Source organism: Calidris pugnax, unplaced genomic scaffold (genome assembly GCF_001431845.1).
Source record: "Calidris pugnax isolate Ruff unplaced genomic scaffold, ASM143184v1 scaffold87, whole genome shotgun sequence".
Classification (NCBI taxonomy): Eukaryota; Metazoa; Chordata; class Aves; order Charadriiformes; family Scolopacidae; genus Calidris; species Calidris pugnax.
In genome coordinates, this window is record NW_015090818.1 from 286,410 (window position 1) to 311,347 (window position 24,938).

Sequence of the window (24,938 nt, forward strand, 5' to 3'; positions counted from 1 at the left end):
ACCACTCTATGATTCCATGACTTTACTTCCCCATGCTACGCTTTGGGAAATCCTAATACGTGAGCTACAGGCACCCATCCATGTAGACCAACCAATCTGAGACTGTAACAGACTTTCTTTTTTTGGGGAAAAAAAACCTTGCTTGGTGGCTTTCTGTGCTTAAACCCAAATAGCTGTCAATGTTCAGCATTCCTACACAACAAGGCAGAGGCAAGCTGGTGTACCCCAAAGGTGGAAACACACCATCAGTCCCCGTTAATGAACATTTCTAAATGTTCTTGTGAACATTTCTAGCTTACCTCTGCACAGGAATTCAGTGACAGAGGTAAATCTACATATAATTGCCTAGGTTGGAAGGGACTTTTCAGATCATCAAGTCCAACCATCAACACTGACAAAAACCACCACTAACCCATGTCCCTCAGCACCACATCTACCCATCTTTTAAATACCTCCAGGGATGGTGACTCCACCACTTCCCTGAGCAGCCTGTTCCAACGCTTGATAACCCTTTCAGTGTAGAAATTTTCCCTAATGCCCATCCTAAACCTCCCCTGGCACAACTTGAGGCCATTTCCTCTTGTCCTATTGCCTGTCACTTGGGAGAAGAGACCATCCTGCACCTCTATACCCTCTTTTCAGCACCATTTTTAACCATCCTACACCTTTATACCCTCTTTTCAGCACCATTTTTAACCACAAAACCAGTCTCTTTTTCCCATATACGGCAGCCACCTTCACAATAGAGTCCTGGATCATTTTTAGGGTCTCCTGGTCCACTTTGCCTTCCAATTACATAGAAACAACAGCATATTACATGAAAACGATGTCATATATGCTTTTAAAGAATATATACACACCAAGAAACTTAACAGGGTGGCACATGAAGCCTTTTTTCCCCTAATATTACCTGGAGCTCTGTAATCTGCTTCTGAGGTGGCACCTGGATGTGTGCACACATCTTCAGCCCTCTACTGAATTCTGTCCCTTGGCAGTCACCCCCTCCGTGGACCAGCATTGGAGGACAACGAGAAACATATATTGCCACTCATTTAATGGGTGATTATTGGCAAGAAATCAATGGTGAGAGAGGGCCCTCTTGAGGCTCAACATCAGATTCTCCTGTGTCTCACTGACTCAGCCTCTTGCAATTATTCCAGCTCTGTCCCCAGCTACTGTTAATTATGTTGACCAGTCTGCCTTTTGTTTTCTACACATCCAATCCCTCCCATCACCCATAAATGCTCCTTCTCTCCCCCCACTTTGCTATTGCATCTCAAGTCCGTGAATGGAAACACTTCAATTTCCCCATGAAAAGATTTTAAGAAGTTAGCTGAGATTTTTTTTTAAAGAAGTAAATAAACCCCTATCAAAGACCTTACGCTCAGCAAGTGTCTCAGAAATAGCTACGTTGCTTTAACTAAAAGTTAAAAAAGAATATTTGAGATGGACCCTCCACAAGGCACGATTCCAGGCCATGGAAAATAAGCTTAGCAAAGTTTTCAACAAAGTAATTAGGATCTTATGGGAAAGGCCAGTTAATATTATCTATATGGTTGGAACTAGAAAATCTTTAAGCTCCCTTCCAACCCAAACCATTCTATGATATTCACAACCATACCAGCCCAGTCAACAATGACACGATGCATTTTATCACAATATCATGGAAACAGCCATACAATGGGCACAATTCCAGCCCCAGACAGAATGATGCTGCTGTACACAACAATCAGAAAAGGATTGAGACCTCCTGGTCTTAAAAGGAAACGTTAAAAGCTGTCATGGTGAGTCTAAACCTGAGGGTTAAATAGCCATGAGGGAGTCAAAACCAAGTAAAACTTTGATTTGGGTATCGTGGAATCACAGAATGCTACGGGGCTGGAAGGGACCTCTGGAGATCATCTAGTCCAACCCCCTGCCAGAGCAGGGTCACCCAGAGCAGGTTGCACAGGAACATGTCCAGGTGGGTTTGAATGTCTCCAGAGAAGGAGACTCCACCACCTCCCTGGGCAGCCTCTTCCAGGGCTCTACCACCCTCAAAAGGAAGAAGTTCCTCCTCATCTTTAAATGAAACTTCTCATATTCGAGTTTGTGCCTGTTCCCTCTTGTCCTGTCCCTGGGCACCACTGAAAAGAGACTGGCCCCATCCTCCTGACACCCTCCCTTTAAGTATTTATAGGTGTTGATCAGATGCCCCCTCAGCCTTCTCTTCTCCAGACTAAAAAGCCCCAAGTCCCTCAGCCTTTCCTCATCAGAGAGATGTTCTAGTCCCCTCATCATCTTTGTAGCCCTCTGCTGTACCCTCTCCAGCAGTTCCCTGTCCTTCATGAACTGGGGAGCCCGCAACTGGTCAGATAAAACATATTAATGGAACAACTGGAAGGGTGAAAGTCAGTCTCTGCAGAAACAGGAGTTGAAGTTATATATTTTTAAAAGTACAGTAGCTTGCTAAATTCCATGCACATAAAGGCATTTCTGGTACACGTGCTGACAAACATTGTATTTCGCTGCCCTGAAAACAGCAAAGCTGCAGGGTGTTACTTGAATATTGTCCATTCAAATATATGGATGAAAAAGAGAATGTAGACCATCGCTTGTATTGACATACAGACACTTTTTTATATATGGATATCTGAGGGTGTTTCATTCTTTTTGTGGAGGGGTTCTACAAAACATGACCTCCACCCCCTTAAACACATACTCTTAAAACTAGAAACATTTTGGGTTTGTTCCCCCCCCCCATTTGCCTTCCTAAACCTGTCCTAAGCATCTGTATTATGTTATCCAACACACTGGCTGCTAACAAGACAATCAATAGAAAAGGTTACTTAGGGGGCACGGCTTTTTTTTCTGTCCTCAAAATACAAAGCTTATTGTAACAGGGATTTGAACTCTTTCACTGTAGAAAATGTCTTAGAACCATTCAAAAAAAAAATAATAAATGAAGCACACTGGAGCTACAATTTTTTTAGGAGTATGAAAATGGGAAATTTGGTTTAGTAAACATTTTTCTGAGCAACAGCATAAAATATATTAATTTTTTTTTTGGTTTCATAACATGATTGTAAAATTTTACAGGGCAGGAACTTGGCGTGCCAGGCACTGACCTAAATGCCTATTAGTTCATGGCTTTCAGAAGAGAATATCTGGCCGCTTACGCCTTGGTATTTTTGTCGAGCATTGACACACAAACTCCATCATTGTGCTTCAAACAGTGAAAACACGTTCATTTGTACATAAACATTTTTTTCCCTTGTAGATATTTATTTTTAAATAACTCTTTGCCTAATAATATTTCAGCAATACGAAAGCAGATGATCGTTAAAAGGAAATGTTTGGGTTTTTTTTAAGGAAATCAATCAGGTCCAAACCAAATTATATTAATTTGTAAATTTTTTGAAAAGGGTAGTTGTTACTTTGTGTATTAAAAGTATCCCCATTTTATCCAATACCATATTGCTTGCACAATGTAAGTTTTTTAAATATTATTGCTTAAGTCCCCCAAAATGCTTTTGAATTGGAAGAGGAGGGGAAGAGCTCCTCTAAGTCGGAGATTTTTAAATTAGTTTTCTCTAATTCATATATTACAGGAGCCAGGCAAAAGGAGGAAGCACCATTACCAACGGCTGAAAGTTCATATTTGTAGTGGTTTATTTCTATAAAATATTATATTATCATCTGGAATAGGCCAGCTACATAAAGTTAATGTGGGTTTAGGACTTTTGTAGGTGGGCCTTCATTCAAAAACAAAGCTGACGCATGAGAAAATGATGAATGTGTGTAGGACCCTTCTATAGGCCAGGACACCAACCCCTTCACTTGCTCAATTTGTTAAAAAGGCTCTCAAAATAAACATTTGCTTGCTGACCAATGGCTGTAAAAGCTTCTGTGTATTTACTTAGCCTTTTAAAGTTAACTGTCTAAAGCTATTGAGAAAATAAATTGCTGTTTCTTCTGTTTTCCTTCAGGCTACATAAATCAAGCCATGACTGTGCTCATCCAGGATCTGGCTCAACGGCCTAACATAAAGTTAAAAATCCTCACAGCCCAAACACATCATCTCCAAAGGAGAAGACAAAGATGGATGGATGTTCTCAGTTCCTTTACAGGGCTGGATGAGAGACCTTCCTGAAGTCTCCAGGGAAGGGAGCATGTTTTAGGGACTATGTTTGCACCAGCCTCAGTGGGATGGACACAAGAGGGGCACTGGCTCACAGCTGGGATACCCAGGTGCAAACAAGGAGCAAAACCAAACAGGTGGAAGAAAATCTAAATCAGGAATCACACAAATACAGAATCATAAGGAGTCGGAAAGGACCTTAAAGATCATCCCGTTCCAACCCCCTGCCCTGGGCAGGGACAACTCCCACCAGACCAGGTTGCTCCAAGCCCCATCCAGCCTGGCCTCACAGAATCATAATGAGTTGGAAAGGACCTTAAAGATCATCCAGTTCCAACCCCCTGCCCTGGGCAGGGACAACTCCCACCAGACCAGGTTGCTCCAAGCCCCATCCAGCCTGGCCTTGAACCCCTCCAGGGATGGGGCAGCCACAGCTTCTCGGGGCAACCAGTTCATCTCTCACCACCCTCACAGCAAAGAATTTCTTCTTGATCTCTCATCTAAATCTCCCCTCTTTCAGTTTAAAACTGTTCCCCCTTGTCCTGTGCCTCCCCTCCCTGATCCAGAGTCCCTCCCCATCTCTCCTGGAGCCCCTCTAGGGACTGGAAGGGGCTCTAAGGTCTCCCCGGAGCCTTCTCTTCTCCAGGCTGAACCCCCCCAACTCTCTCAGCCTGTCCTCACAGCAGAGGTGCTCCAGCCCTCGATGAGCATCATGGCCCTGAACATTGGTCAGAAAATACTGGGGTTCATGCTTATTTGTAATAAACATAAAGGATGCTGTGTATTTTAATACTAAATATATATATTTTTTCTTTATGTGGGATTAGTGCTTACACTCCATAAATTAAATAAGACCAGAAGACCTTCTAGAAGTGATCCTTGTCAAGCCAGAATTAGCATGGAGTAAGGATGGAGCAGCACTGCCCTGATCCCAGACTCCAGGAGAACCAGTGATGGGGGACATCGACATAGGACAGTGGGGAGGGCTGGTACAACCAACCCCCCACAGGGGCCACCAAAGTAGGAGCTGTGCAAATACACGGTGGTGCTCCTGCTGTCCCGATGCCCAAGCTTTGATCATCTAAGGCAAAACGCCCCAAAAAAAGCAGTTCTGGCCAGGAGGACGCACGAGTGGTTCCAAGACAAAAGGAGCTTAACTGTTCCCAAGGTGTTTTTTATTTTGAATCTCACACACAGGATGTTCTTCCAACACAGCCAAGAAATCCATGCCTAACACCTTTCACAAGGACTTACCAGTGCTTCTTCAAAGCACGTTGTTAGCTTTATACTCCACAGGGAAACATAAGGATTTAGGCCTGGAAAGGACAACCAATCCATGCAGATCCACTTAGAATGGGTATTTTAGTCCAGAAAATGATACTAATTCTGCTTCTTCGGCCAACCAAAAGCCACAAAATGTGTTGTTGAGCAAACCATCCTGCATTATCACTGTTTCAAAACAAGGAAAACCTACAGGGGACATTAAAAACCATCAGCAACTGATAAAATGTCAGGGTCAGTCCTGAAACTCCAACTTTTTAAATTCCTGCTTCTGTGTTTCAACCACATCCTTTCAGGGGACAGGTAACAGGTATCATTAGTGTGATGGCTACAGATGGCAATTATATGAAGTAATCCAAAGTCTACTCTTCTGAAACCTCTGGATCTGAAATCCTGCAGGACGTACCAATACCAATGTATTTTCTACAGCTAAGTAAAAATGCCATCTCTCAAGAAAGCGTGAGGAAACCAGGAATGTAGCAAAGTCCTCAGAGAAGCACATGATAAATCTTCCCATATGAAAGGACCAGTAATCATTCCTCTTCCTTGGCTAATTTGAATAAAAAAAAAATAACTTTCATGAAAGACTAAGGCTGAACCAGAAAGTTTGGGTGGAATTTAGTTTTTGGGATACTTTGGAAAAATGAAACACTAGGGACAGTCTCCAAAAAGCATGGTGTGTAACAGTCTCAGTCAGTTCTCCAACACTGACCCTGAGCAGGTTCTAAGGTCACTTCCAGGATACAAAATATTATGGAAAAAACCTCAACACCTAAGCATTATCATCACAAAATTAAAATTCCAACCCAATTCCTTCTGGCAAAAAATATTCAGGAAGCATTGGCTCTGTTCCAATATGAAACACAAACCATTTTGATAACAAAGAAACATTTCCAGACAGGTAATCCAGTGATGATCATAGAATTGTCTGGGTTGGAAAGGACCTTTAAGATCAAGTCCAATCATCAACCTCTGACAAAACCCATCACTAACCCATGTCTCCAAGCACTATGTCAACCTGGCTTTTAAATACCTCCAGGGATGGTGCCTCAACCACTGCCCTGGGCAGCCCATTCCAATGTGCAATAACCCTTTCTGTGTCAAAATTCTTCCTAATCTCCAATCTGAACCTCTCCTGGCTCAACTTGAGGCCACCTCCTCATCCCATCACCTGTCCCTTGGGAGAAGAGACCGACCCCCCCTGGCTACACCCTCCTTTCAGGGAGTTGGAGAGAGCCAGAAGGTCTCCCCTCAGCCTCCTTTTCTCCAGGCTGAACACCCCCAGCTCCCTCCTCACCAGACTTGTGCTCCAGACCCCTCAAGTTAGAAGTTTCAGCTCACTTTCTCCATGAATATTGAGGGAAGCACAAATAGGAACTTCAACTATTAAAAACACACAACATAAGGTGGCCAGACTTCTTAGAAGATGGAGGTAAAGAAGTAAAAGCCAGACAACTGTATAATTTTATTAAATCAACAGGTTATCACCTTTATTTTTACTCATCCTTTTCAGCAAGTCCTTTTCTTCTCACTTTGAGAAGATCTCACACGTTTCCTTTCTTCTTCCAATATCCTTCCTATTCCCTCCCAACCCCAGTAGCAAATTAGGAAGTCCCCACACAGCACCACAGACCTTTAATTTGTGAGAAAGTTTTCTGAGTTGAGCTTAGAAGAGCAAATCCAGTTTAAAAGAAGTAATCTATGGTCTGCTAACTCCACATAATAACATATGTATGTCCAGAAGGTAAGGATCTGTAGACAACTTACTTGCTTGAACTCCCTGCCTCAACACTACAGCCATGATTGGGGAGATCAAAAAAACTTGGGGGTCTTCCATAAGGGAAATTCAAGCTCAAAAACCTGAGAAGTGAACAGGAACACATTCTCATCTCCTCAGCCCAACAAACTTACCTTCCTGTCCTCCTCACCAGCATAACGGAGCAATTCCTTAGGACTCCTTAGAGCTGCTCCACAGAAAATGTAAGACATTGAAAGCAACTTGCAGGAAAGAAAAAAAGAAATCTTGAATTCCAATCCCACCTTACTGTCAAAAAGCAAAACCACATCCAGCTACTTGGGAAGGCAAGACACTGGGCAAGTCACAGCTCAACACTGCCTTGTTTGAGAAGTGAGATCTCCACTGCTTGGCTACTGAGAACTTGAGGATCAGATCTAGAATTACATGATAATACTTAGTCTAAATCTAATTCTATTAACAATTTGCGAGGGAGCAGGGAGAACCCAACAGAACACACTTTGGGTCAATTAAGTTCCCTGAATAAATTATGAGAGCATTTAGAAGTTTCTTGCAGCATCTCAGAAGACTTGGGTAACGGTTAAGGCTGTTCTCCTCACTTGGTTCAGTAGAGGGAGCCAAAGTTTCATCACAGATGCAGCAATACTTCAGATTTGCCCTAAATACTCTGGAAACAAGCACAGGCCTAAACACTCCCCAACCAAGGTACCAACAGGGTTTTTGGGACTGAGAAGCTGTGCAAAGTTCAGCAGACCAAAGTTCTTTCACCTTCTGATGTTCTCTTTTCAAGCCAGAGAGTGATTCCACAGATACCCACCCATTAATCACACACACACGTCAGGTTTAAAATTTATTTTCCGTTCATTTCTTGCACTTGAAGTACTCTTCGATGACATCCTTGGCCTGAGATTCCTTGCCATAGTCCTGTAACACGAGATAACCCATTAATAACACACAGACCCACTGAAAATTTTACAACTCAGATTCTGACACTTCCTCAAGGCATTCCCAAAATTCCAGACAAGTAACCTCAAGCCATCTCCCAGCTGCTTTCCCTTCATTCTCTAATAAAAACCTAGTCTTTAAGTGTTACGCCCATCAGTATGGATCCAAACAAATTAATTTCTGCTTAAGCCAAATAAAGCAGGTCAAACAGTGGCAAAAGCATATAAACACATGCAGAAGGCATCAGCCTTTATTGGGAAGATGTAGCCAACTCTCAGGGACCTCAAGGACAACAAAGTCTTCAAGGCTCGTACTGTGGCTTCACTTTACCAGTCTCTTTTTGAAGTGGTGCTCTGCAAAACAGTCCCAAGTTGAGCAGAGACACTGAACTGGCATTTTTTCTGTGGCAAAACTTTATCTCTTTACTTAAAATGTCTTTCCTTTAATGCTTACTGCCAAGTGGGCAGATACTTGAAGGACACAGCCATTAACCCACAAAATGAGTATTCTAAATAAATATGAAAGATACTATGGAACAGGGGGTTAATGGGAGGAAGCAGCTGATTTTCACTACCAACAATGGAAAACAACTGTTTTAAAAAAATAAAATCCCAAGAGCTCTAATAGTCCCTTATCTAAAGCATCTTTAGCTCTAATAGTCCCTTATCTAAACTCATCTTTGCTGCTTATTTTCAGAAGACAAGAAATAAGCTGTAATTAGCATCATCTTACTTTGACCACCACGCAACTGCAGCCCACTACTTTGCGAGGTTTTCCTTCTCTGTCGATCTTGCAGAGCCCAACCCATTCACCCAGCTTCTTGTTGTCATCAACCTGGGTGAAACATTGCATCACATTAGGACTAATTGTTTCTAGCATAACCAGGCTCAGCAAAAAAACTCCAAGCTGTATGAAGTATTGGGTAATGGAGGGATGCTTTCCTGAAGTATCAGTCTGTGATGAAGGAAGGTACCAGGGCTACCAAGATTAGGGGCCTAGAACATCTCTCTTGTGAGGAAATGCTGAGGGACTTCAGTCTTTTTAGTCTGGAGAAGACTGAGGTGGGGGATCTGATCAACACCTATAAATACTGAAAGGGAGGGTGTCAATGGGGCCAGTCTTTTTTCGGTGGTGCCCAGGGACAGGACAAGAGGGAACAAGCACAGACTTGAACATGAGAAGTTCCACCTAAACATGAGGAGGAACTTCTTCGCTTTGAGGGTGGCAGAGCCCTGGCAGAGGCTGCCCAGAGAGGTGGTGGAGTTTCTTTCTCTAGAGACACTCCAAACCCACCTGGGCACGTTCCTGTGCAACCTGCTCTGGGTGGACCTGCTCTGGCAGGAGGTTGGAGAGTAGGTGATCTCCAGAGGTCCCTTCCAACCCCATAGCATTCTGTGATTATATAGTTTTAAAGTAATTCAATTTGACATCCCATTGAGACTCCTCCCTAGTTTTAAAGTATTTCAATTTGACATCCCATTGAGACTCCTCCCATCCTCCACAACCACCTGCAGCATTAATTCTATTTCTTATTATACAAGATACAAATATTCATTTTAACTTTTTATAAATACCTAATACACATGCTTTTCCATTTACATCCAGTTTTTGTACTCCTATGACAATCACATAGAACTAAAAAAACCTCTACTGCTAAGAAAAATTTTGCTTCAATAAGCCATATACAGTGTTACAGCAGAATGCTTCAAAGGTTCAGCTCTCTACACGCTCAAATTAAGAGCTTATATTGCAGGGTAACTGTTCCAAACTTGTGTGTCAAGTTCCAACACTCACCTTTATTAGGTTTATCTGATGTTCTGCACAAAGTGCTTCAACTAATTTTACATACGTGGGTTCATCACAATTTGAAGCCAGAACGCAAAGATGGGCTTGGCGCCTAAAAAAAAATAAAGGAAAACTTAGGAATGTAACTTTAAACACTGCTTAAACTTTAATAATCAAAACTGTGAAGAACAGAATTCAGCACATGCATTTCTAAACAATCACTTCCTAAGTTTTTTTTCTTTTTGAGACACCACATGCTTCTGAAATACTGTGTATATTTTTGAAATAATCTACTATTTTTTTTCATATACGTAACAAAACACACAAACGTTGTCAACTTTATTATCAGATTCTATTCCAGTTTTGGAAGCTTCTAAAAATGCCACTAAAACTCTCAGCCATTGGAAAAAGGTGCAATGACTGGATAAATACTAGATGCCATGAAGAACTGGTGCTACCGTACGAAAGCAACCAAGTTACAAGTTGCTTTTTCTTGTTCACCTCAGATTGCAATCATTTGACATTAGAACTGCAATTATTAAAAGCTTGCATTTCCATTTCAAGTTGTCATAAGCTCTTCAGAACAATCTTTTACACTTACCTTACCTTCAAAGAAGCTGTTAGGACAGGGCCTTGTTTCTAATTAGGATCTTTGTACAGTGTGGTACAATGTTAAGAATACCCAAGGGACACCTGACAACAAGAAGAGCTGTGTAGGTCTTCTGTGCTCAACCTAATGCATTTTGACCACTGCAAACAGCTTTCTCTACAGCCTTCTTCATCATGAGCTTCACCAGAGCACTTCAGAAACATTTCCAAGCAAGAACCATCACATACAAATGTGTATAAACCTTGTACATACATCATCCTCTTGACGTACATAATCTGAAGGCGTAGCTGAACTAAAAGTAACTCTTACAAACGAGCTGCCAGTCACCTGAGCTGTATTTCTCTTCCATCATTTGGCACCTTGTCTTAAAGCTTTTAGCATACAGGTTTGTCAGACTGCAATTCTCACTCATAAGACGAGTGAAGGGGTATCCGACAAATGCTTGAAGTCATCACCCAAACACTGTAGCATTACACTTAAACACTGCTTACTCTTAAAAGTATATGCCTATATACACAGACATGTGTATAGATGCATACATTCATATATATAGTACTTCACCCAACCAAAAAACCATAACTAGTTACCTTGGTTGGCACATGGCATATAGGACAAGTCTAATATTATTTAGATATTGTACTAAAGCAATTATTTACAGATGCAGTATCAAAAAAATGAAGCTAAAACCAGTAAAGGCAAGCTATGAATTTCAGTTTTCCTCTACAAAAATTAAACCAATTCTTCCAAGTGTGACATACATATTAACCCTCCCAATTAAAATTCTTGTTTTGGGAAGTTTTTTGGAAGTTTTCTTGTTTTTTGGAAGTTTTGGGGAGAGTTTATAGCTTGTTAAAACACATAACTCTCAAGCCCCGTATTTCCATGACTACATACTGCAAGCATCGTTCTGGTTTTGGGTTTTTTTTCGATTAGGGGCCTAGAACATCTCTCTTGTGAGGAAATGCTGAGGGACTTCAGTCTTTTTAGTCTGGAGAAGACTGAGGTGGGGGATCTGATCAACACCTATAAATACTGAAAGGGAGGGTGTCAATGGGGCCAGTCTTTTTTCGGTGGTGCCCAGGGACAGGACAAGAGGGAACAAGCACAGACTTGAACATGAGAAGTTCCACCTAAACATGAGGAGGAACTTCTTCGCTTTGAGGGTGGCAGAGCCCTGGCAGAGGCTGCCCAGAGAGGTGGTGGAGTTTCTTTCTCTAGAGACACTCCAAACCCACCTGGGCACGTTCCTGTGCAACCTGCTCTGGGTGGACCTGCTCTGGCAGGAGGTTGGAGAGTAGGTGATCTCCAGAGGTCCCTTCCAACCCCTACCATTCTGTGATTATATAGTTTTAAAGTATTTCAATTTGACATCCCATTGAGACTCCTCCCATCCTCCACAACCACCTGCAGCATTAATTCTATTTCTTATTATACAGGATACAAATATTCATTTTAACTTTTTATAAATACCTAATACACATGCTTTTCCATTTACATCCAGTTTTTGTACTCCTATGACAATCACATAGAACTAAAAAAACCTCTACTGCTAAGAAAAATTTTGCTTCAATAAGCCATATACAGTGTTACAGCAGAATGCTTCAAAGGTTCAGCTCTCTACACGCTCAAATTAAGAGCTTATATTGCAGGGTAACTGTTCCAAACTTGTGTGTCAAGTTCCAACACTCACCTTTATTAGGTTTATCTGATGTTCTGCACAAAGTGCTTCAACTAATTTTACATACGTGGGTTCATCACAATTTGAAGCCAGAACGCAAAGATGGGCTTGGCGCCTAAAAAAAAATAAAGGAAAACTTAGGAATGTAACTTTAAACACTGCTTAAACTTTAATAATCAAAACTGTGAAGAACAGAATTCAGCACATGCATTTCTAAACAATCACTTCCTAAGTTTTTTTTCTTTTTGAGACACCACATGCTTCTGAAATACTGTGTATATTTTTGAAATAATCTACTATTTTTTTTCATATACGTAACAAAACACACAAACGTTGTCAACTTTATTATCAGATTCTATTCCAGTTTTGGAAGCTTCTAAAAATGCCACTAAAACTCTCAGCCATTGGAAAAAGGTGCAATGACCGGAAAAATACTAGATGCCATGAAGAACTGGTGCCACCATATGAAAGCAACCAAGTTACAAGTTGCTTTTTCTTGTTCACCTCAGATTGCAATCATTTAACATTAGAGTTGTAATTATTAAAAGCTTGCATTTCCATTTCAAGTTGTCATAAGCTCTTCAGAACAATCTTTTCCACTTACCTTCAAAGAAGCTGTTAGGACAGGGCCTTGTTTCTAATTAGGATCTTTGTACAGTGTGGTACAATGTTAAGAATACCCAAGGGACACCTGACAACAAGAAGAGCTGTGTAGGTCTTCTGTGCTCAACCTAATGCATTTTGACCACTGCAAACAGCTTTCTCTACAGCCTTCTTCATCATGAGCTTCACCAGAGCACTTCAGAAACATTTCCAAGCAAGAACCATCACATACAAATGTGTATAAACCTTGTACATACATCATCCTCTTGACATACATAATCTGAAGGCGTAGCTGAACTAAAAGTAACTCTTACAAACGAGCTGCCAGTCACCTGAGCTGTATTTCTCTTCCATCATTTGGCACCTTGTCTTAAAGCTTTTAGCATACAGGTTTGTCAGACTGCAATTCTCACTCATAAGACGAGTGAAGGGGTATCCGACAAATGCTTGAAGTCATCACCCAAACACTGTAGCATTACACTTAAACACTGCTTACTCTTAAAAGTATATGCCTATATACACAGACATGTGTATAGATGCATACATTCATATATATAGTACTTCACCCAACCAAAAAACCATAACTAGTTACCTTGGTTGGCACATGGCATATAGGACAAGTCTAATATTATTTAGATATTGTACTAAAGCAATTATTTACAGATGCAGTATCAAAAAAATGAAGCTAAAACCAGTAAAGGCAAGCTATGAATTTCAGTTTTCCTCTACAAAAATTAAACCAATTCTTCCAAGTGTGACATACATATTAACCCTCCCAATTAAAATTCTTGTTTTGGGAAGTTTTTTGGAAGTTTTCTTGTTTTTTGGAAGTTTTGGGGAGAGTTTATAGCTTGTTAAAACACATAACTCTCAAGCCCCGTATTTCCATGACTACATACTGCAAGCATCGTTCTGGTTTTGGGTTTTTTTTCCCCATGAAACCAATCCACATGAAAACTCAATGGCACTGGTGTCACAAAAAGACCAAACCTAATGCACTAGATGTGGTATTGAGTCACTGAGTTTAGCGTCTGTATTTTAAAGATCACAGGGAAAGACTCAAAACAGAGATAGTACAAGACAAAACTCATTGGCAAAAAACCCCATATTCTTGCAAAATTTTTTAACTGAACACGTGGACACAGTGAGCACTGTACATGTTCAACATAATGCTCCGAGGACTGGAGTACGTCTCCTATGAAGACAGGCTGAGAAAGTTGGGGTTGTTCAGCCTGGAGAAGGCTCCAGGGAGACCTTAGAGCCCCTTCCAGGCCCTAAAGGGGCTCCAGGAGAGATGGGGAGGGACTCCTGACCAAGTGGAGCCATAGGAGGAGGGGGAATGGTTTAAACTGAAAGAGGAGAGCTTCATAGGTGATATTAAAAATAAATTCTTGGCTGTGAGGATGGTGAGGCACTAGAACAGGTTGCCCAGAGAAGCTGTGGCTGCCCCATCCCTGGATATGCTCAAGACCAGGCTGGATGGGGCTTGGAGCAACGTGGTCTGGTGGGAGGTGTCCCTGCCCAGGGCAGGGGGTTGGAACTCGATTATGTTTTAAGTCCCTTCCAACATAAAACCCCCATGATTCTAACATACCTCACCCAGTTTTGCTATTCACAACAGACCAAGTAGGAAAACACCACTTACTTGTCCAAGGCTTTGGCTGCTTCACGGATACCACGAGCGAGGCCATCATGGATAAGTGCAGTCTTCAGCACTTCTTGCAGGGCGGTGTTAACATCCATTACACCTCCAGCAGTAATGCTAAAGAGAAAAGGGATATCACTCCGATCCTTACAACATCTTACAACTCTAAGCCAAAGCTCCCCATTCACCCGCAAGCATCCAATCGTTAGGAAAAAGAATATAGAAGAAATGCGAGGTAAAGAACCAGGCCAAAGGGGAAATTTAAAAATAATCTGGAAGAAAATGAAGAGATTAAACGTTCCAGGTAGCCAGCGGGCCTAGCTCTCTCCGTGCTCCCTCACAAAGGGAAGCCATGCACCCGCCAGTCTGACCCACGCCCGGCCTCCCCCCTGCAGGAAGCATGCGGCAGCTCCACGGCGGGGCCTACCAGGCCCAACGCGGAGCGGTCGCCCCACGGCGTTTAGGTGAGGCGAGAGGCGGCCCGCCCGGCCCCGCCACCCCACAACCGCCATCCCGGCCCCCGCTCACCCTTCCTCGGCCATGGTGCTCTCGGTGGGTGCTGTTCCCGCCCGGGTTCCTGCTGCAAATACAGACACAGGCCGCACGGGTGAGTGGCGCCGGCCTCCCCGGAGCCCCCTCCCGGCCCGCTCCCGCCGCGATGCCCGGCCGGCGGCGGGGATTCAGCCCGTGCAGGCCCCGGCGCCATCTCTACTACTTACCCCGGCGCCGCCGCCAGCCGCCAGCGAAAGAGGGAGGCGGGCCTTCCGCCTCGCGCTCTTATAGCACGCTAGGACCCCAGCGCGCGCGCGGGAGCAGGCTGTCCGCGGCGCTGCCTGATCCGCCGCCTCGCCCCCCCCCCGGCTCCTCCCACTGCGAGGCCTACCAGGCCCAACACGGAGCGTACGCCCCACGGCGCGGCAGGTGAGGCGAGAGGCGGCCCGCCCGGCCCCGCCGCCCCCCAACCGCCTCCCCGGCCCCCGCTCACCCTTCCTCGGCCATGGTGCTCTCGGTGGGTGCTGTTCCCGCCCGGGTTCCTGCTGCAAATACAGACACAGGCCGCACGGGTGAGTGGCGCCGGCCTCCCCGAAGCCCCCTCCCGGCCCGCTCCCGCCGCGATGCCCGGCCGGCGGCGGGGATTCAGCCCGTGCAGGCCCCGGCGCCATCTCTACTACTTACCCCGGCGCCGCCGCCAGCCGCCAGCGAAAGAGGGAGGCGGGCCCTCCGCCTCGCGCTCTTATAGCACGCTAGGACCCCAGCGCGCGCGCGGGAGCAGGCTGTCCGCGGCGCTGCCTGATCCGCCGCCTCGCCCCCCCCCCGGCTCCTCCCACTGCGTTGCCATGGAGAAGACGGCGGCGGCGGGGCCGCCAGAACGGGCCCGGCCACCGGTTCCTGAGGGGTAAGATAACGCCAGCAGCCGGCCAGGGGCCACCTGGGGTTAGGGGCCACCTGAGGCTGGGGACCATCGTCTTCCCTAGGGCCCTAAGGGCGCCTGTTGCTGCTGAAGCGGCCTGGCCTCATATGGCGGCGTTCCTCAGCGCCTGGCGGCCTGGAGGGAGATGGGGAACGAACCTGACTGAAATCTCCGCTGTTGCGGGGAATGGGGGGGTGGGTTGCCGCTCTTAACTGTACCTCGGAAATCTAAAAAGTGCGACTGCATTAGGTGCTCACACTCGCCACGTGTGTGTGGGCGTCAGGGCACAAACTTGAACATGGGAAGTTCCATCTAAACGTGAGGAGGAACTTCTTCACTTTGAGGGTGGCAGAGCCCTGGAAGAGGCTGCCCAGAGAGGTGGTGGAGTCTCCTTCTCTGGAGACATTCAAACCCGCCTGGACACGTTCCTGTGCAACCTGCTCTGGGTGGACCTGCTCTGGCAGGGGGTTGGACTGGATGATCTCCAGAGGTCCCTTCCAAACCCATAGGATTCTGTGATTATTTGAGAAAATGTTGAGCTCATCCTTTGCTCTGTATTGCTGTGATTGCTGGCCCAGAGGAATAAGAGTTGTTAGTAATAAGTAACCAAATAGTTCTCTCCAATCAGTAATTAAGAACCATATGGAAACGGTGAGGTGCAGCATGAAGGAAACTCCTCGGCTGTAATAAAACCCAACTCTTTTAGCAGTGAAAATAATGACTACAACAATTTTCTCTCCACACTGCCTTTTGTAGTACAGCAGTGCCTCATATGACTAATTCTCAAAGACAATTTCTCAGGTCCTTTCTGTGGTCTTGCTTTAACCCAGTTAAACCGTTTCCTTTGGAAAGGGTTCTGTTCCTGAACATTTGTTATCAGCTTTTGTTCCTTTCCAACCCCTACCATTCTGTCATTCTCGAGTGATTGAGTTGATCTGTGTGCCTGCAGTGTGGCCACCACACTTCCAACACGTTCCTTGCTCTGGTGCTGTCAGTCTGACACAGGACTTTGTCGATCCCATCTGTTTTAGCCTTGACAATTTGACCGTTGGGCAGCCTGCACATTGCCATATTTGCAAAAAAATACATAGTGATGAAATATAACAAAAAATAGGTGACTAATATTGATAGCTGTGATTTGTGGCTAATCCAATCAGGCACATTTGTCACCAACGTTGTTGGTCACCTTTTCTACAAGATGCCCTTTGATCTTCCTGGTGTCGCCGAGTGGTGGGCTAAATCCAAGTGGCAAGAAGACACTGTCCACAAAATGTCCCACCAGGGCTGATGATGGCAGGAGAGGACACAGAGGGACCGCTTAGCTAGCTCAGAACTGCTCCACAGGCCTCCATAGTACATATGGCCACCTCCAACTACAGCTGGAGACTCTGAGCTGCCACCCCAGTTGCAATACCCTGGTGGGTTGCAATCCCTGCAACCCCAAGACAGGAATTTAGCAGCTCCTGTGGGACATTTGGCCATGACTTCTCCCCTCCATCCTCCACCAGATATTGCTCAGAACCCAGAAAGCACGCAAACACACACAAATTATAACACCCACCTTCTTTCCCTCTCCCCAGGGAGAATGTTCTTCCCTATATCCATGTAGCACTTTGTGGGCAAGTAACGGAAGGTTGGTGGGGAGGATTGTAAACGCCCTCAAGTGACTTGCAGCTGAGGTGTCAAAAAGCACGTGTAGGGATTGCTGCTTAGTCCTGTGCGTTTGACAAGTAAAACATCTGTGTTTAGACAACACGGGGCTGTGACAGACTTAGAGGCACCCTATCAAACATCCTTGAGCTTCCTGTCTCACTGCAGGAAAGATAAAGAACGGTGGTAAACTACACCCGTGCGAGTCCCTGTGCAAAACCAGCAATTTTGGTGATCCTCCTCTAGCACGGACCGAGCTCTGCCTGGGTGCTGCTTCAGGGATGCCCCGGTTGGCGAGGCAATGAAAATAAATTAACTCTTTGCATTTCATCCATGGTTTTCTGGTTGTTTCGGCATCCCCCCTGTGCTGGCTCACAAGCACTTTATCTTCTTGTGCCCCTTAAAAAGCTCGTAATTGATAGAGGAGGTCTTGTACTGAGTGGAATAATAAATCTTTATCTCCCTCAAGGACATCAAAGGGTAATTACAAGTCCTTAACGAGACGTGAGACACATCAGTGTTGCCAGATAAGTGCAATATACAATCTGACCAGGAGATGGAAGTATGCACATATAAAACATTTGTATTGCAGCAAAAGTGATACAGCAAAAGTCATATTATCACCTAATATTCCAGAAGCAGAACATGCAAAAAATATTTTTTTCTTACCACAGCTGCAAGAAAACAAAGCTGTGCCAAGATAAAAGCTACGTATGTGTAGAGGGGAGGTTTGCCACGGCACTAGGTCTTGTACTGAGTGGAATAATAAATCTTTATCTCCCTCAAGGACATCAAAGGGTAATTACAAGTCCTTAACGAGACGTGAGACACATCAGTGTTGCCAGATAAGTGCAATATACAATCTGACCAGGAGATGGAAGTATGCACATATAAAACATTTGTATTGCAGCAAAAGTGATACAGCAAAAGTCATATTATCACCTAATATTCCAGAAGCAGAACATGCAAAAAATATTTTTTTCTTACCACAGCTGCAAGAAAACAAAGCTGTGCCAAGATAAAAGCTACGTATGTGTAGAGGGGAGGTTTGCCACGGCACTGAACTCTGTGCTGAAATGTTGGTATGGCACAGCAGGCGTGGGTTATTGTGTGTAATGATTAATGGAAGTGTGTCACCCTGTTTGAAAGTCCAGTCCGCTGCACTGTGGGTTATTGTGAGCTCAGCCTGGGCACTCTGCACGCTGTTAGCACTGCTCCATCTGCTCCACCTTTCTGTCCAGCTTCCTAGAAGGAGTAGAGAGTTTCTTAACCTCTGTTACTGTGAGTCTCTTGGGAGTCGCAACGTCCCTTTAGCACCCTGCTGTTGAAATACTGTCAGAGACAGTATAGACACCATAACATGCTGTCTATAAACTTGGATTTGGGGAAAAGTATGGGAAAAGTAACCACAAGCTGCTGTCACATGACATTCACAGAATCACAGAACCATATGGGGTTGGAAGGGACCTCTGGAGATCATCCAGTCCAAGCCCCTGCCAGAGCAGGTCCACCCAGAGCAGGCTGCACAGGAAGGTGTCCATGTGGGTTTTAATGTCTCCAGAGAAGGAGACTCCACCACCTCTCTGGGCAGCCTCTTCCAGGGCTCTGCCACCCTCACAGGAAAGAAGTTCCTCCTTATGTTTAGATGGAAATTATTATGTTCAATTTGTGCCCATTTCCTCTTGTCCCATCCCTGGGCACCACTGAAAACAGACTGGCCCCATCCTCCTGACACCCACCCTTTCAGTATTTATAGGTGTTGATCAGATCCCCCCTCAGCCTTCTCTTCTCCAGACTAAAAAGACCCAAGTCCCTCAGCCTTTCCTCGTAAGAGACATGCTCCAGGCCCCTCATCATCTTTGTAGCCCTCTGCTGTACCCTCTCCAGCATTCTTGTTCTGGGCAAACCATTCAGACTCCCTGTCTTGCTGCACAGATTTACGAATCCTTTGGTTATAGCTACTACCCTCTGTGCTCTCCATTCAATTCCTTGACTCCTCCTGACTTTCCCTCCTTTCCAGGGTGGCAGCCTCCTTCTTTCTGCCTTGGATAATCAAAATGGCAACTGAACGTGGGGGCTTTTCCCCAAGAGTGGTACTGCAGTGAGGATACAATGGTTTGCTCTGTCTCAGCCAACTTCCTCCTGCTCCTTTTGGCTTTCTCTATTTCTCTCCTTGTCTTTGGCTGAAGTAACCTTTACCTGCACCCCGTGCTCACCTTAGCAACGATGCCCCATCTTTTCCTCAAATTGTCAGACTCCAGTGACCGCTTAAGTGCCATGTTGTAAACTGTGGAGACTCAGGAATAATTAATAATGAATAATTCAGACAGCAGCAGGGTACGGTGAGACAGGCAAAAGTGTCGGGTATTACAGCCTCCCAAGAGATGTCCCCAACGCTGCTAAATGCTGAACAATCAGTTCTGAATTTCACTTCTGAACAATCTGTGCAAAACTTACTTCCCTCTGACATCTGTTTCTACAAATACAAAGCTCAAGGCATGTGCTGTGATTAGATTCCTCGTGTCACAAGATGGAATTATCTCATTTTCATTCCAAAACAGATGTGATTCCTCAGCCCCGTGCCATGTCGAGTTGGAAGCCTTCTTGCAAGTAACACCAGTGCACATTTCACCTCCCCTCTTCCTAAACAATTATTTCCTGGTCACACAGTTCAGAAAAAGGTTCATGGAATCATGGAATTGTCAGAGTTGGAAGGGACCTTCTAGAGATCATCTCGTCCAACTCCCCTGCCAAAGCAGGGTTGCCCAGAGCACATCACTCAGGACGGCATCCAGGTGGGGCTTGAAGATCTCCAGAGAAGGGAACTCCACACCCTCCCTGGGCAGCCTCTTCCAGGGCTCTGCCACCCTCACTGGAAGGAAGTTCTTCCTCAGGTTTGAGTGAAACTTCCCATGTTCCAGCTTGTGCCCATTGCCCCTCGTCCTGTCACTGGGAACCACTGAAAAGAGTCCGGCTCCATCCTCCTTCAACCCACCTTTTAGATACTTGTCAGCATTAATAAGGTTTCCCCTCAGCCTTCTCTTCTCCAGGCTAAAGAGTCCCACAGAGTTCTTAAGCCATAAAGATTTTTGTAAAGGGTGGTCTGTTTTTATCCATTTTCTTGTCTTTCCACAGAAGTCCTGCTCCCCAGCCCAGAGGGGAGAGTTGTGTATTTCCAAGGTAACAGGCTCAGGAGTGCAAGGGATTTTGCATCGAGTTTCAAGTGCCTGGAGAGAGGATGGTGAGAGCAATTCTGGGGTCCCAGAAAGAGAAATGCTCTGGCATTTCAATATCAATTAGAGAAGAAGACAGGCTTTGGTGCTGTGGTAACTGAAGAAAACACTTTGCTGCTTTTTGTTGCCTTCCACCAATTCTGCAGTAGACTCTCAACGGATGTGGTTATCGTGTGGTCGCACTAGAGTCATTTTAAACTCTTTCCAAATGCCGCTGTGCAGCCCTTATGACTTCGGGCAAAAGAAATAGTAATAAATGCAAATAAGCACTGGCTAAGTGATTTCTGGATTGCAGTGTAAAAGTATTTCTAAGAGGTCTCCAAATATACAGAGCAATGATAAGAGATACGTGTTCCTACCAGTGCTGAGCATTTTGGGGTGTCCTGAAAGTCCACGAAGGAAGGTGCTCTTAAAGCAATGGTTCTTAATAAGTTTTTATCTTGTGGACACAAGCAACGGATGTAGACTCAATTTGCAGTACTTATAAAGGGCTCAGTGCTCCAAGGTACAAATTCTACATATGATTTGGGATCTGAAAGGAAAGAAACATATTTTTTTTAAGTTGCTGCAGACATGACATCAGCAAGAAAGGCTTGTATGCTTTTAAAACAAATTATATTTGTTAGACTTGAAAAACTACCGTGACAGGCTGGTAAGAAGTCCCGGCTCAAAGTGTAACAAATATTAATAGGTTAGGAAGAATTTATGAAGAATCAACAAACATGTTCCATCAACCAGTATCTTCTGGTGATCATGAGCAGTGCGTAAGCAAATGGTGTGCACACACAGGGAATTCACAGCCCTGTTTCATTATTGGAGCCAGTAATTGGCTCCTGCTGATCACAGGACATGCAATCCCCCCCTTCAGCTTTGTCCTGCACACATTGCCTTTGTGGGGATCTGACTCCATAGGCTTCACTGGATTATTCATTACTCGCATGTAATTATTAATGAGAGGAGTACTGGGTCTTGAAAGTACTTGGAAGCTGAGTGAGAGCCTGGGCTGAAAAGAGCAAGTAGTTGGAAGTGAAAAATACTACAGTTCCTGAACATAATTAACTGTCTGTCTTTAGCCACAAAAGGAAAGCTTTGTTCTCCCTCCACAATGTAAGCTCTATACAAGTTCATAGAATCACAGAATGGTTTGGGTTGGAAGGGACCTTAAAGATCATCCAGTTCCAACCCCCTGCCCTGGGCAGGGACACCTCCCACCAGACCAGGTTGCTCCAAGCCCCATCCAGCCTGGCCTTGAACCCCTCCAGGGATGGGGCAGCCACAGCTTCTCTGGGCAACCTCTTCCAGTGCATCACCACCCTCACAGCAAAGAATTTCTTCCTAATATCTCATTTAAATCTTACCTCTTTCAGTTTAAAACCATTACCCCTCATCCTATGGCTCCCCTCCCTGATCAAGAGTCCCTCCCCATCTCTCCTGGAGCCCCTTTAGGGCCTGGAAGGGGCTCTAAGGTCTCCCTGGAGCCTTCTCTTCTCCAGGCTGAGCGTTCAAGTGCCATGCCTTTTTGCCAAAATCAGGATGACTTGCAAGTGCTCTTCCTCTTTTTTTTTTTTTTTTTCAAGGAGCTGTATCTATGAAAAGGATTTACGTTTCTCTTTTTCTGGAGGCCGACAGGAAAAGATCAAGGTAGTTCTTGGGGATCTTTCATCCTCACATCCATAATACGCGCCACACACGATATATTGTCAAAACAGATTTCAGCGAAGGAATGTGTGGCTGTTGTTCTTCATGGCTGCTAAATATTTTTTAAGTTTCCTAATCTTGTGATAAGAAAGTAACTCTGCTTTTTCCTGTCACATGCAAGTGTGGGATTCTAAAGTTAGGTACATGGCAACATTTGCTCTGAAATGTCCTTATTATGCATCTTATATAACTGGTGACTAGATGGGATACTGATGGCCTACTTAAAATACTGCTTTTAACTAATTACTGTTTTTTCTCCTCAAGCCACGGACGGACTGTCTTCTATTACATTTTGAAGAAGTCCCCACATCTCCTTCCTCACATCCTTCCCCTCCCGATAAGAACTTGTGTCAAATGTAATGATTATATCACCTCTTCCTCATCTCCAGCCTAAATTTACTCCTGGCCAGTTCACAGCTATTAATTCTTCTGACAACTTTTTCATTCGGCTCTTCTGTTACTGCTTTATGGTTCCTGGAACCTGCTAAGGGCACTGGAGATGATCAATGATCTTGCCTGGTCTGTCAGTCCTAAGAAGCCTTCCTGAGTCTCCCTTTGGTGCGGAAGACAGAGATGCCACAACTTTTTTTTAAAAGAGATGAATATTTGTGGTTACAAGGCAAATCAGGAACCCTACAGTAACCACCAGCCACCCCTGAGGAACCTTTGAGAGCAAAGATGGACCAAAGTGGTTAAGTTTTCAGGAAACACAATCAGCTTACTCTGCTGTAGCAAGGCAGAGTCCCTGGAGCTGATCCCTCCTTTGCCACCCAAACTCCGTGGGACGTACCTCTTGGGTCCCCAACCCCGGCTCCCCACGGTCCCTACCAGTCACAATAACGTAATATTCATTAACTGTTTGAGCTCCTGTTTTCATAGAATCACAGAATCATGGAATGGTTTGGGTTGGAAGGGACCTTAAAAGATCATCAAGTTCCAACCCCCTGCCCTGGGCAGGGACACCTCCCACCAGACCAGGTTGCTCCAAGCCCCATCCAGCCTGGCCTTGAACCCCTCCAGGGATGGGGCAGCCACAGCTTCTCTGGGCAACCTGGGCCAGTGTCTCACCACCCTCACAGCAAAGAATTTCTTCCTCAGATCTCATCTAAATCTCCCCTCTTAAAGTTTAAAACCGTTACCCCTCATCCTGTGGCTCAAGAGTCCCTCCCCATCCCTCCTGTAGCCCCTTTAGGGACTGGAAGGGGCTCTAAGGTCTCCCCAGAGCCTTCTCCACATCCAACTCTCTCAGTCTATCCTCACAGCAAAGGGAGTCCATCCTTCTGAACATCTCCGTGGCCTCCTCTGGCCCTGTTCCAACAGGTCCATGTCCTTCCTGTGCTGAGGACTCCAGAGCTGGACAGAGTGCTCCAGGTGGGGTCTCACCAGGGTGAAGCAGAGGGGCAGAATCACCTCCTGCGACCTGCTGGCCACCGCTTCTTTTGAAGAATGTGGTTGGCTTTCTGGGCTGCCAGCACATGTTGCCAGCTCATGTTGAGCTTCTCATCCACCAACACTCCCAAGTCCTTCTCCTCAGGGCTGCTTTCCAGCCATTCTCCACCCAACTTGGATTTGTGCCTGGGATTGCCACGTCCCAGGTGCAGGACATTGCACTTGGCCTGGTTGAACCTCACGAGGTTTGCACAGTCCCACCTCTCCAGCCCGTCCAGGTCCCTCTGGATGGCATCCCTTCCCTCCAGCATGTTGACTGTGCCACACAGCTTGGTGTCATCTGGGACTGTTTAGTATGAGGAAGAGGAGGCTGAGGGGAGACCTTATCACCCTCTACAACTACGTGAAAGGACACTGTAGAGAGGTTGGTGCTGGTCTCTTCTCACAGGTAATTAGTGACAGAACGAGAGGGAACGGCTTCAAGCTCCAACAGGGTAGGTTTAGATTGAACATTAGGAAAGAATTTTTCACCGAAAGAGTGGTCGGGCATTGGAACAGGCTGCCCAGGGAGGTGGTGGAGTCACCATCCCTGGCTGTGTTTAAGGGCCGTTTAGATGCAGTGCTAAGGGACATGGTGTAGGGGAGGACTTTGTAGAGTAGGGTAGATGGTTGGACTCCATGATCCCAAGGGTCTCTTCCAACCTAGACGATTCTATGATTCCATGAAACTTGCTGAGGGTGCTCTCTGTCCCACTGTCCGTGCCTCCAACAAAGATGTTGAACAGCACTGGTCCCAGTATGGACCCCTGAGGAACACCACTCGACACTGGCTTCCACTTGGCCACTGTACTTTAACACACTTGGGATTTACGCTTCCATTGGGAGGCTCCTCTGGAATGCCAATAGTTCCGCTTGTGGCAAGCACCTTTCCACAGCCCAGGGGAGGCACAGCTGCATTACAGAATCACAGAATCTTAGTGGTTGGAAGGGACCTCTGAGATCATCGAGTCCAACCACAAAAAAAAACCCAAAAAAACCAAAAAAACCACACCACACCACGCCTAACGCCCACCAAAAACACCGCACCCACCAACTAAACCCCACACTGAACACCTCACCATAAACCAATAACCT

The 24,938-nt window shown here is 45.2% G+C and overlaps 1 protein-coding gene across 5 annotated transcripts; it reads right to left on the minus strand.

Annotated features, from left to right (window-relative positions):
• Positions 1–7,994: 7,994 nt before the first annotated feature.
• On the minus strand, positions 7,995–15,625 carry RPS12 (ribosomal protein S12). 5 transcript variants are annotated; one of them, XM_014939811.1, is made up of 6 exons: positions 15,600–15,625; positions 14,952–15,003; positions 14,424–14,540; positions 12,188–12,290; positions 8,835–8,936; positions 7,995–8,081 (listed from the first exon to the last, which is right to left on the minus strand). In XM_014939811.1, the coding sequence occupies exons 2-6, from the start codon at positions 14,963–14,965 to the stop codon at positions 8,019–8,021; spliced, it is 399 nt and encodes a 132-aa protein (XP_014795297.1). In that variant the 5' UTR covers positions 14,966–15,003; positions 15,600–15,625; the 3' UTR covers positions 7,995–8,018. The 5 variants fall into 5 exon arrangements, with proteins under 5 accessions (XP_014795297.1, XP_014795300.1, XP_014795298.1 ...); XM_014939814.1 differs by having other exon boundaries at positions 14,952–15,000; positions 15,600–15,615; XM_014939812.1 differs by lacking the exon at positions 15,600–15,625 and adding an exon at positions 15,143–15,249.
• Between the last annotated feature and the right edge of the window lie 9,313 nt (positions 15,626–24,938).